General features: G+C 43.4%; 1 protein-coding gene across 1 annotated transcript in view; it reads right to left on the minus strand.

The window, feature by feature from the left end:
- Nucleotides 1-12,420, minus strand: part of ATP8A2 (ATPase phospholipid transporting 8A2) — a 1,255,085-nt gene that overhangs the window by 260,639 nt on the left and 982,026 nt on the right. The window contains exon 32 of the mRNA XM_073583121.1: nt 535-591. Coding sequence (XP_073439222.1) covers nt 535-591 — 57 coding nt within the window. The remainder of the gene's footprint in view (nt 1-534; nt 592-12,420) is intronic.

The following is a 12,420-nucleotide window of genomic DNA, read 5'->3' on the forward strand; positions in this document are numbered from 1 at the left end:
ACATTTGGAGGGAGCGCGGACTTGGACACCAGGATCAGCATTGCTATATTGCTTCTGGCTCATTTTCAAGTTGATTTATGACAATGGTTGTTCACTATTGGTTATAAGTATGGTAAAAGCTGTGACCGATTTCCACCCAACTAATGTCTAGCTGCCAGTCTTTATTTTGGGAATGGGGCAGAAGATGCCTAGTTTAGTTTTCTTTGTCTCAGCAGTCATGGCTGTATCAGATTAGAATCCATAGCTGCTTTCTTCTGGAAACAGCGCCACTATATGCTGGGTCTGGTATTGCATCTCTGTCTCATACAAGTGAATGGGGCTGAATTGCGATGCCAGCAGAATCAGCCTGTGGACAAGCCCTTTAATTGCTAAATGGATAACTTATATGAAATGTACAGAAGATCAATACAGAAATTAATTGTAAAAAAGAATCATATGAGGCAGCTAAGTTATAACCACTAACTAATGTCCGGCCAGATCCAATATTTTATATCATAACAACTCATTAAACTACTGCTTTTAGGGTTCACTTACTTTTGTCCATGCTGTGGTTTCTAAGCCAGCTTTCAAACAGACTGTTACCACGACATACTATAAAAAGAAGCATAAAAAGCACATAAATGTTCAGTATAATCTGGATTTGATCACAGCAATCTATTCTGCTCGGGTGTATCGGTAAGATTACACTCCGTAATGTAATCAAGGAAGACGTCACTACAGTGTGGATTACAGGGAGGGGTTATCCGGGACTTTTTCCATTTATTCAGAGTATGCCAAAGAACAAACATACATGAAGTTGTTACCTACCTGCCTCTTGTGCCCAGTGATGATCTCTAGTGGCACTTAGCAGTCACGGACAGACGTCGACGTGGTGACGTCGACAAAACAGCAGCGTCTCTTTCGCTCTGTTCTGTTGATGGGGCATGACTGTTAATGTCATGCTGATTGATAGTCACCTCCCTGCTGCCTGTTAGGAGCCAGCTGTCAATCAGCATGACATCAGCAGTCTCACCCTGTTGATACAGCAGGCAGGAAGAGCCGCTTGGTAAACGCATAGCAGTGGAATCGCTTGAAGGAGCGGTCGGTGACCATTTAGTGCTGGGTAGAACAGATACTTAGTTAGCAATATCTGTCTGTTAATTTTTGGGCCACAGTAAAAAAAAAAAAAGACAACCCCTTTTGGGCTATATCCACAAGTTGTGTTTTTGATGCATTTTTTTAACCCCTTCACTACCAAGGGTGGTTTGCACGTTAACTACCGGGCCAATTTTTACAATTCTGACCACTGTACCTTTATGAGGTCATAACTCTGGAACGCTTTCATGGATCCTGGTGATTCTGACATTGTTTTCTCGTGACACATTGTACTTCATGTTAGTGGTAAAATTGCATTCAAATAACTTGCGTTTATTTGTGAAAAAAACGGAAATTTGGCGAAAATTTTGAAAATTTCGCAATTTTCCAACTTTGAATTTTTATGCCCTTAAATCACAGCGATACGGCACACAAAAAACTTAATACATAACATTTCCCACATGTTTACTTTACATCAGCACAATTTTGCAACCAAAATTTTTTTTTGCTAGGAAGTTATAAGGGTTAAAAATTGACCAGCGATTTCTCATTTTTGCAACACCATTTTATTTTTAGGGACCACTTCACATTTGAAGCCACTTTGAGGGGTCTATATGATAGAAAATACCCAAAAGTGACACCATTCTAAAAACTGCACCCCTCAAGGTGCTTAAAACCACATTCAAGAAGTTTATTAACCCTTTAGGTGCGTCACAGGAATTTTTTGAATATTAAAAAAAAAATGAACATTTAACTTTTTTTCACAAAAAAAATACTTCAGGTTCAATTTTCTTTATTTTACCAAGGGTAACAGGAGAAATTGGACTGCAAAAGTTATTGTGCAATTTGTCCTGACTACGCTGATACCTGATATGTGGGGGGGAACCACTGTTTCGGCGCATGGCAGAGCTCAGAATGGAAGGAGCGCCGTTTGACTTTTTCAATGCAAAATTGGCTGGAATTCAGATCGGACGCCATGTCACGTTTGGCGAGCCCCTGATGTACCTAAACAGTGGAAACCCCCCCAAGTGACCCCATTTTGGAAACTAGACCCCCCAAGGAACTTATCTAGATATGTGGTGAGAACTTTGAACCCACAAGGGCTTCACAGAAGTTTATAACGTACAGCGGTACAATTAAAAAATCATATTTTTTCCACAAAAATGATCTTTTCACCCACAATTTTTATTTTTCCAAGGGTAACAGGACCCTAAAAGTTATTGTGCAATTTGTCCTGAGTACGCTGATACCCCATATGTGGGTGTAAATGACTATTTGGGCGCATAGCAGAGCTCGGAAGGGAAGCAGCGCCATTTGACGTTTTTGGCTAGAATTGAGATCGGACACCATGTCGCGATTGGAAAACCCCTGATGTACCAAAACAGTGGAAACCCCCCACAAATGACACCATTTTGGAATCTAGACCCCCCAAGGAACTTATCTAGATGTGTGGTGAGAACTTTGAACCCCCAAGGGCTTCACAGAAGTTTATAACGTACAGCAGTACAATTAAAAAATCATATTTTTTCCACAAAAATGATCTTTTCACCCTCAATTCTTATTTTTCCAAAAGTAACAGGACCCTAAAAGATATTGTGCAATTTATCCTGAGTACGCTGATACCCCACATGTGGGTGTAAACCACTATTTGGGCGTATGGCAGAGCTCGGAAGGGAAGCAGCGCCATTTGACGTTTTTGGCTGGAATTGAGATCGGACACCATGTCGCATTAGGAAAGCCCCTGATGTACCAAAACAGTAGAAACCCCCCACAAATGACACCATTTTGGAAACTAGACCCCTCAAGGAACTTATCTAGATGTGTGGTGAGCACTTTGAACCCCCCAGTGCTTCACTGAAGTTTATAACGTCCGGGCGTGAAAATAAAAAAATCGTATTTTTTCCACAAACATGATCTTTTAGTCCTCATTTTTTTATTTTCCCAAGGGTAACAGGAGAAATTGGACCCCAAAAGTTGTTGTCCAATTTGTGCTGAGTACGCTGATACCTCATATGTGGGAGAAAACTACTGTATGGGCACACGTCAGGGCTCGGAAGGGAAGTAGTGACGTTTTGGAATGCAGACTTTGATGGAATGATCTGCGGGTGTCATGTTGCGTTTGGAGAGCCCCTGATGTACCTAAACAGTGGAAACCCCCCACAAGTGACCCCATTTTGGAAACTAGACCCCCTAATGAACTTATCTAGATGTGTGGTGAGCACTTTGAACCCCCCAGTGCTTCACAGAAGTTTATAACGACCGGGCGTGAAAATAAAAAAATCGTATTTTTTCCACAAACATGATCTTTTAGTCCCCATTTTTTTATTTTCCCAAGGGTAACAGGAGAAATTGGACCCCAAAAGTTGTTGTCCAATTTGTCCTGAGTACGCTGATACCTCATATGTGGGAGAAAACTACTGTATGGGCACACGTCGGGGCTCGGAAGGGAAGTAGTGACGTTTTGGAATGCAGACTTTGATGGAATGGTCTGCGGGTGTCATGTTGCGTTTGGAGAGCCCCTGATGTACCTAAACAGTGGAAACCCCCCACAAGTGACCCCATTTTGGAAACTAGACCCCCTAATGAACTTATCTAGATGTGTGGTGAGCACTTTGAACCCCCCAGTGCTTCACAGAAGTTTATAACGACCGGGCGTGAAAATAAAAATATCGTATTTTTTCAACAAACATCATCTTTTAGTCCCCATTTTTTTTATTTTCCCAAGGGTAACAGGAGAAATTGGACCCCAAAAGTTGTTGTCCAATTTGTCCTGAGTACGCTGATATCTCATATGTGGGAGAAAACTACTGTATGGGCACACGTCGGGGCTCGGAAGGGAAGTAGTGACGTTTTGGAATGCAGACTTTGATGGATTGGTATGCGGGTGTCATGTGCATTTGGAGAGCCCCTGATGTACCTAAACTATTGAAACTCCCCACAAGTGACCCCATTTTGGAAACTAGACCCCCCACGGAGCTTATCTAGATGTGTGGAGAGCACTTTGAACCCCCAAGTGCTTCACAGAAGTTTATAACGCCTGGGCGTGAAAATAAAAAAAACATTTTTTTCCGCAAAATTATATTTTTGCCCCCAATTTTTTATTTTCCTAAGGGTAACAGGAGAAATTGGACCCCAAAAGTTGTTGTCCAATTTGTCCTGAGTACGCTGATATCTCATATGTGGGAGAAAACTACTGTATGGGCACACGTCGGGGCTCGGAAGGGAAGTAGTGACGTTTTGGAATGCAGACTTTGATGGATTGGTATGCGGGTGTCATGTGCATTTGGAGAGCCCCTGATGTACCTAAACTATTGAAACTCCCCACAAGTGACCCCATTTTGGAAACTAGACCCCCCACGGAGCTTATCTAGATGTGTGGAGAGCACTTTGAACCCCCAAGTGCTTCACAGAAGTTTATAACGCCTGGGCGTGAAAATAAAAAAAACATTTTTTTCCGCAAAATTATATTTTTGCCCCCAATTTTTTATTTTCCTAAGGGTAACAGGAGAAATTGGACCCCAAAAGTTGTTTTGTAATTTGTCCTGAGTAGGCTGATACCCTACATGTGGGGGTAAAACACTGTTTGGGCACATGGCAGAGCTTGGAAGGGAAGGAGCACCATTTGACTTTTTCAACGCAGAATTGGCTGGAATTGAGATCAGACGCCATGTTGCCTTTGGAGAGCACCTGATGTGCCCAAACAGTGGAAACCCCCAATTATAACTCCAACCCTAACCTCAACACACCCCTAACCCTAATCTGAGCCCTAGCCCTAACCCTATCCCTAACCCTAACCCTAGCCCTAACCCTAGCCCTAACCCTAACCCTAGCCTTAACCCTAGCCCTAACCCTAGCCCTAACCCTAGCCCTAACCCTAGCCCTAACCCTACCCTAACCCTAGCGGGAAAATGGAAATAAATACATTTTCTTTTAGTTTTATTATTTTTCCCTAACTAAGGGGGTGATAACGGGGGGTTTGATTTACTATTTATGGCGGTTTTTATGTTTGGCGGCTGTCGCACGCTAAAAGACACTTTTTATTGTAAAAATAGTTTTTGCATCACCACATATTGTGAGCTATAATTTTTCCGTATTTTGACCCACCGAGTCATGTGAGGTCTTATTTTTTGCGGGACGAGTTGTCGTTTTTATTGGTACCATTTTCGGGCACGTGACATTTTTTGATCGCTTTTTATTCCGATTTTTGGGATGCAGAATGAACAAAAACCAGCTTTTCATGAATTTCTTTTGGGGGGTGCGTTTACACCGTTCCGCGTGCGGTAAAATTGATAACGCGTTTTTATTCTTCGGGTCAGTACGGTTACAGCGATACCTCATTTAGGTCGTTTTTTTATGTTTTGTCGGTTTTTTGCAATGAAAACAATTTTATATAAAAAATAATTATTTTTGTATCGCTTTATTCTGCGAGCTATAACTTTTTTATTTTTTTGCGGATGATGCTGTATGGTGGCTCGTTTTTTGCGGGACAAGATGACGTTTTCAGCGGTACCATGGATATTTATATGCGTCTTTTTGATCGCGCGTTATTACACTTTTTGTTCGGTGGTATGATAATAAATCATTATTTTTTGCTTCGTTTTTTATTTTTATTTTTTAAGGGGTTCGCTAAAGGGGTTAACTAATGGGACAGTTTTATAGGGCAGGTCATTACGGACGCGGCGATACCAAATATGTGTACTTTTATTGTTTTGTTTTTTTTTTATTTTCAAAAAATGGATTTATTGGGGAATATTTTTTTTTTTTTTAACTAATTTATTTAGCGATTTTTTTTAAATTATTTTTAACACTTTTTTTTTTTTTTTTTTTACTTTATTACCTTGTCCCAGGTGGGACATCACTGTCCTGTGACAGATCGCTGATCTGTCACATCACAGATCACTGTGACAGATCAGCGATCTGTCACAGGCACTGCTGCAGACTTCCTCATGCCTGCGCTTTGCAGGCACTGAGGAAGCCAGCTTCCTCAGGCCCCCGAAGGCCCCCGTCGCCATCTTGGATTCGGGGGCCTGGAGGAAGGGAGTCCCCCGCAGCAGCGCTGCACATTGCGCTGCCGTGGGGGGCTCAGGGAAGCACGGAGGGAGCCCCCTCCCTGCCGATGCTTCCCTTTAACCCCCGGTACACCGCGATCGCGTTTGATCGCGGTGTGCAAGGGGTTAACGTGTCGGGGGCGGTCCGTGACCGCCCCTGACACATTGTGCCGGGTGTCAGCTATGATAATTAGCTGACACTCGGCCGCGATCAGCGGCGCTCACCACGTGGGCGCCGCTGATCGCGATGACGTAATATTCCGTCCATGGTAATTAGGTCCATGGTCACATGGACGGAATATTACGTCAATTGTAGGTAAGGGGTTAATTAAAAGCTACTTTTTACAGTACCAGTAAAAACTATGAGATTTCAGAAATCTCATGCACACACATTGTTTTTTTCCTGACTGAATTGAAAAACTGCTGCTTTTTTGAAAACTGCAGCATGTCATTTCTTTCAGCATTCTTGTTGCGTTTTTGCACCATTTTTTTTACCCATATGCGGAGACACTGCATTGCATCTTAATTAATAAGACGACTTTAGCAAACCAAGAAGAATAGATTGTTATCTGTATTTTGACTTTTGAATTTATGGGTTGGTCAAGAAAACAGACATATTGTGCTCTTATCCTTGATGACTAGTGATGTTTATTGATATGCTAATTATGCATTGTGTAGGCCAGATAGTTTGGTGACTTCGAAAACAGAGGAGGAAAAACTATGAAAATAGATTAAATAATCAAGTAATGCTATTTGATCTCATCTCCATTCTAAAGGCCCTTTTACATTTAGCGATGCACCAGCGATCCGACCAGCGATCCGACCCGGTCAGGATCGCTGGTGCATCGCTAAATGATCGCTAGTGAGCTTTCATACAGAAAGACCTCACAGCGATGCAGCAGCGATGCAGCAGCGACGCAGCGCACGATACTTACCATTCACACACAGCGATCCTGACGTCCTCCCGCCCGCCTCCACGCGTCGCTCGTCGTCACAGCAGGAAGTCTCAGCAGGAAGCGCCCGACGAGAAATGGAGCGGGACATTCTCGCGCGATCAGCGATGGACAGCGGGGGAGCCGGTCGCTGGTAAGTATCACACATAGCGATATCGCTAGCAATATCGCTATAATGTCACAAAACCAGTGACGTTTTAGCGATATTGCTAGCGATATCGCTTAGTGTAAAACCCCCTTTACCCTTTATGTCAATACTGAATGATGGACACTTGTTAAGTATAAAAATAGGTTACATGCCTCTGTAGAGAGACAGAAAGAGACAGCTGGAGATTCTGCCAAGACATCCAAACATTATTATTATTATGCATTTATATAGCGCCATTTATTCCATGACGCTTTACACGTGAAAAGGGGAAATATAGACAAGTATAATAAACAATGTGTAAGACAAGGGACACACAAGTACATAAGGTGAGGGCACCCTGCCCGCGAGGGCTCACAGTCTACAGGTATGGGTGAGGATACAGTAGGAGAGGGCTGCTGCCAATATATAATGGCCCATTACGAGAGGCATGGATCTATCATTCTACAGGAAACAACCTAGATGACTTCAGCCCCAGTAGGAAGAATACAGATCTGCTCCATTAACCATCAATGAACCATGGATACATTTGGAGAAAGCCAGAATTGGGATCCGCCGGTCGTCTGATTCCATGGAGATGTTCGGAGAAGCCAGGTTGTGACCCTCAGGTCAACTGGCCTTGTACCTCAATGGACTGTCATCTTCCTATGCTTGTCGTTACCTCCTTTCTTTGTGTATGCCACAAGTGGGGTAGTCGACCTTGGAAGATAAAGCCAGGTTGCGACCCTCCGGTCATCTGGCCTTAAATTTGAATGGACTGTCATTTTTCCTAAGCTTGTTGTTACCGCCTCTATGTACTATGTGTGTGTGCCACAGGTGGGGTAGTTGAGCCTGGGAGCTCTGAAGTAACAGCTGCCATTATCCCAGCGAGTCAGAGGAAGGGTGAGACTCTGTAATGTGCACCATCTTTGGGTTTTGTGCTGGGGCTGTTCTATGTGTTATCGGCCTGTTTTGTGGTTCAATAAACTATTGCCACACTGTTTTACCCTCACCGTTTGTTGTCCGAATAGTGTTTTGCCCATTTTAAAAGAGCGGGTGCTCAGTGAGACTATCCCTGGTCCATGCGGTTTCAGCTAGCGGACATGGGCGCCTGCTGACCCCCGTGAATCCACACTATAGAAAGCAATAAGTGGAAAAAAAAGCAGCAAAAACACAGAGAAAAATGTTGCCATCAGTTTTTGCTGCATATTTAGTGAAAAAAGAAGGTACAGCAGGATGTGAAACCCGTTTATTTTTGTGATTTTCTCGAATTTAAATGAAAATGTCTTGGTCTTCTCACATGAGCATGCATGTTAGTATTAGTACAGTATAACTAAATTAGTGATATGTGTTAAAGTAAACAAAGTCTGAGCATCTCAATTGCTGACCAATGTGTGAAAGTAAAAAGTGACTGCCCTACAAAATGCACTGATAATGTGTTAGGTAAACTATTCCTGACCATTTCAACCCCCTCCCGCTGTTTTTACATTTGCGATTCTGTATTTTTTATGAACTCATGAACTTTTTTATTCAAAATAGTCACTATTTTTCCGGACATAAAATTTTTTTTCTAATAAATTATTTGATTATAAGATGCACCCCCAAATTTGGTGAAGAAAAAGAGAAAAAAATATTTTTTTATGTTAAACTAGCTGAAGAGCCCGACGCTGCCCGGGCATAGTAACTAACTACGGTTAGTTGTAACAAATTATAATGATTATATCTATATATAATACTTAGTAACTAACTGTGGTTAGTTATAGCAAATTATAGTTATCCTCCATCCCATAGTCCCGTGCCCATATACCCATCATACATATCCACGATCCCATAGGCCCGTGCCCATATACCCATCACACATCCTTCATCTCATAGTCCAATGCCCATATACCCATCACACATCCTCCATCCCATAGTCCCATGCCCATATACCCATCATACATATTCGCCATCCCATAGTCCCGTGCCCATATACCCATCACACATCCTCCATCCCATAGTACCATGCCCATATACTCATCATACATATTCGCCATCCCATAGTCGAGTGCCCATATACCCATCATACAACCTTCATCTCATAGTCCCATGCCCATATACCCATCATACATATCCTCCATCCCATAGTCCCGTGCCCATATACCCATCATACATATCCTCCATCCCATAGTCCCATGCCCATATACCCATCATACATATCCGCCATCCCATAGTCCCATGCCCATATACCCATCATACATATCCGCCATCCCATAGTCCCATGCCCATATACCCATCATACATATCCGCCATCCCATAGTCCCGTGCCCATATACCCATCACACATCCTCCATCCCATAGTCCCATGCCCATATAACCATCATACATATCCGCCATCCCATAGTCCCGTGCCCATATACCCATCACACATCCTCCATCCCATAGTCCCATGCCCATATACCCATCATACATATCCGCCATCCCATAGTCCCGTGCCCATATACCCATCATACATATCCGCCATCCCATAGTCCCGTGCCCATATACCCATCACATATCCTCCATCCCATAGTCAACCATTATGACATCATAATGACCGGCGGGGCTTGCAACCAATGATGACATCAGCGTCGCCATGGCAACCATTATGACATCATAATGAGGGGCAGGGCTTGATACACACACACTTTTTCCCCATTATGTAGATAGGGGCAAAATTGTTGGGTGAATTGGAACGCACGGGGTTAAAATTTCGCCTCACAACATAGCCTAGGACACTCTCGGGGTCCAGACATGTGACTGTGCCAAATTTTGTGGCTGTAGCTGCGACGGTGCGGATGCCAATCCCGGACATACACACTTACATACATACATACACACACTTGAGCTTTATATATTAGATGGGGGTCTGTCTTAATGCCAGTGTCCGTCTTACAAATCATATATATGTCCCTCATCCTGGTATCTATATAACCCCCATCCTGGCACATGGCCCCCTTGTGCTGGCACATTACCCCCCCTGTGCTGCTGGCACACTGCCACCTTGTGCTGGCACAATGCCCCCCCATCCCATCCTGGATATGGCCCCCTCTGTCACTATATGCCCTCCTGCTGGTATGCACATGGCCCCCCGTCACTCTATTGCCCCCTGCTGACACGCACATGATAAAATAACAAACAATTAACTAACCTTCCAATGATGGCTCCGTGCTCCCAGCGCTTTGGTTGCGCTTCCTGTTTCCCGAGCATCGGATCATGTGACCTGCGCACACAGTGATGACATCACGGTGCTGATTGGATGTCGGCACAGACACAGGAAGAGCCACGGGGGGAGCTGGGAGCACGGAGCCATGATCGGAAGGTGAGTTAAGTGTTTGTTATTTTATCATGTGCTTGCAAGCAGGGGGGCATATAGTGACCGGGGGGCCATGTGCGTGCCAGCAGGGGGCATACAGAGTGATCGGGGGAGGAGGGCATATCCATGATGGGAGGGAGGAGAGTGCAGGCACATGCAATATGCAGCGCTCCCCTGTCAACCAACTCGGCGCGGCTTCAGTGCAGGCACATGAGGTTAATGAGCGGGACCACGTGACCTCCCGCTGTCTCTGCAGCCCGCAGCCAGCCCACCCCAGCCCCCTGACACCACTCCAGAGCCGCCCCCCCTCCTCTACAGCACAAAAACAGATTTGGATTACAAGATGCACCCTTCACTTTCCCCCACAATTTGGGGGAACAAAAGTGCATCTTATAATCCAAAAAATATGGTACTGTTATTGTGAACAGTTAAGAAAGTTGAAGATTAAATGTTCTCTAAAAGGCCTAAAGATGACTCATTTCCTTTATATTTTAGGGAAAAAATACATTGTCATTTTTTACATTTTAAAAATTACAAAAAGGATTATGGGCACCCTGCGTTAATACCTAGTAGCACCCCCTTTTGAAAGTATCACAGCTTGTAAACACTTTTGCAGCCAGACAAGAGTCTTTCAATTCCTGTTTGAGGGATTTTCATCCATTCTTCCTTGGAAAATTCTTCCAGTTCTGTGAGATTACTGGGTCGTCTTGCATGCACTGAAATTTTGAGTTCTAGCCACAGATTTTCAATCATGTTCAGATCAATGGACTGTGAGGACCATTGTAAAATCTTCAGCTTGTGCTATTTGAGGTAGTCTATTGTGGATTTTGACGTGTGCTTAGGATCATTATCCATTTGTAGAAGCCATCCTCTTTTCAACTTCAGCTTTTTCTAGATGGTGTTATGTTTGCATCAAGAATTTGTTGAAATTTCATTGAATACATTCTTCCCTCTACCTGTGAAATGTTGCCCATGCCATTTGCTGCAACACAATCCCAAAGCATGATTGATCCACCCCCATGTTTAATGGTTGGCAAGAAGTTCTTTTCCTGAAATTCTTTGCCCTTTTTTCTCCCACACACCTTTCATCATTTCGGTCAAAGGGTTCTATTTTAACTTCATTGGTCCACTGGACTTGTTTCCAAAATGCATTAGGCTTGTTCAGATATTTTTTTGCATACTTATGACTCTGAGTTTTATGGCAAGAACGCAGGAGAGGTTTTCTTCTGATCACTCTTTCATGAAGGCCATATATGTGTTCTCTGAACAGTAGTGAACAGTAGAACAATGTACCACACCTGCAGGGTCTGTTAAATCTTTCTTAAGGTCTTTTGCAATCAAGCAGGGGTTCTGATTTGCCTCTCTAGCAATCCTACGAGCAGCTCTCACTGAAATTTTGCTTGGTCTCCCACACCTTATCTTGACCTCCACTGTTCCAATTAACTGTCATTTCTTAATTAGATTTCAAAGTGAGGAAAGGGCAGCTTGAAAATGCTTTGCTGTCTTCTTATAGCCTTCTCCTGCTTTGTGGGCCTGCACCATTTTTATTTTCAGAGTGCTAGGCAGCTGCTTAGAAGAGCCCATGGCTGCTGTTTTTTGGCACAAGGTTAGAGGATGCTGGGTTTTTATAAAGCTGGGAAATGTGCATCACCTGGCCATTCCTAACGATGATAGTGAACAAGCCATAACTAGAGTTGAGTGACTTTGGTCGGATCGGGTTTCATGAAACAAAATTTGTTTCAGATGAAACTGGTCCGACTAGGGCAAAAAAAGTTGGAGTTTCGTCCGAAACCCGACCCCAATGCAAGTCAATGGGGAATAAAAGTCGGCATTGAGTGGAACGGGTTTTGGCTGCAGAAAAAAAGCAGCATAAAAACAATGTGTGAA

The sequence above is a fragment of the Dendrobates tinctorius genome, unplaced genomic scaffold (genome assembly GCF_039654945.1).
Source record: "Dendrobates tinctorius isolate UK_male_01 unplaced genomic scaffold, ASM3965494v1 ptg000075l, whole genome shotgun sequence".
Taxonomy (NCBI): Eukaryota; Metazoa; Chordata; class Amphibia; order Anura; family Dendrobatidae; genus Dendrobates; species Dendrobates tinctorius.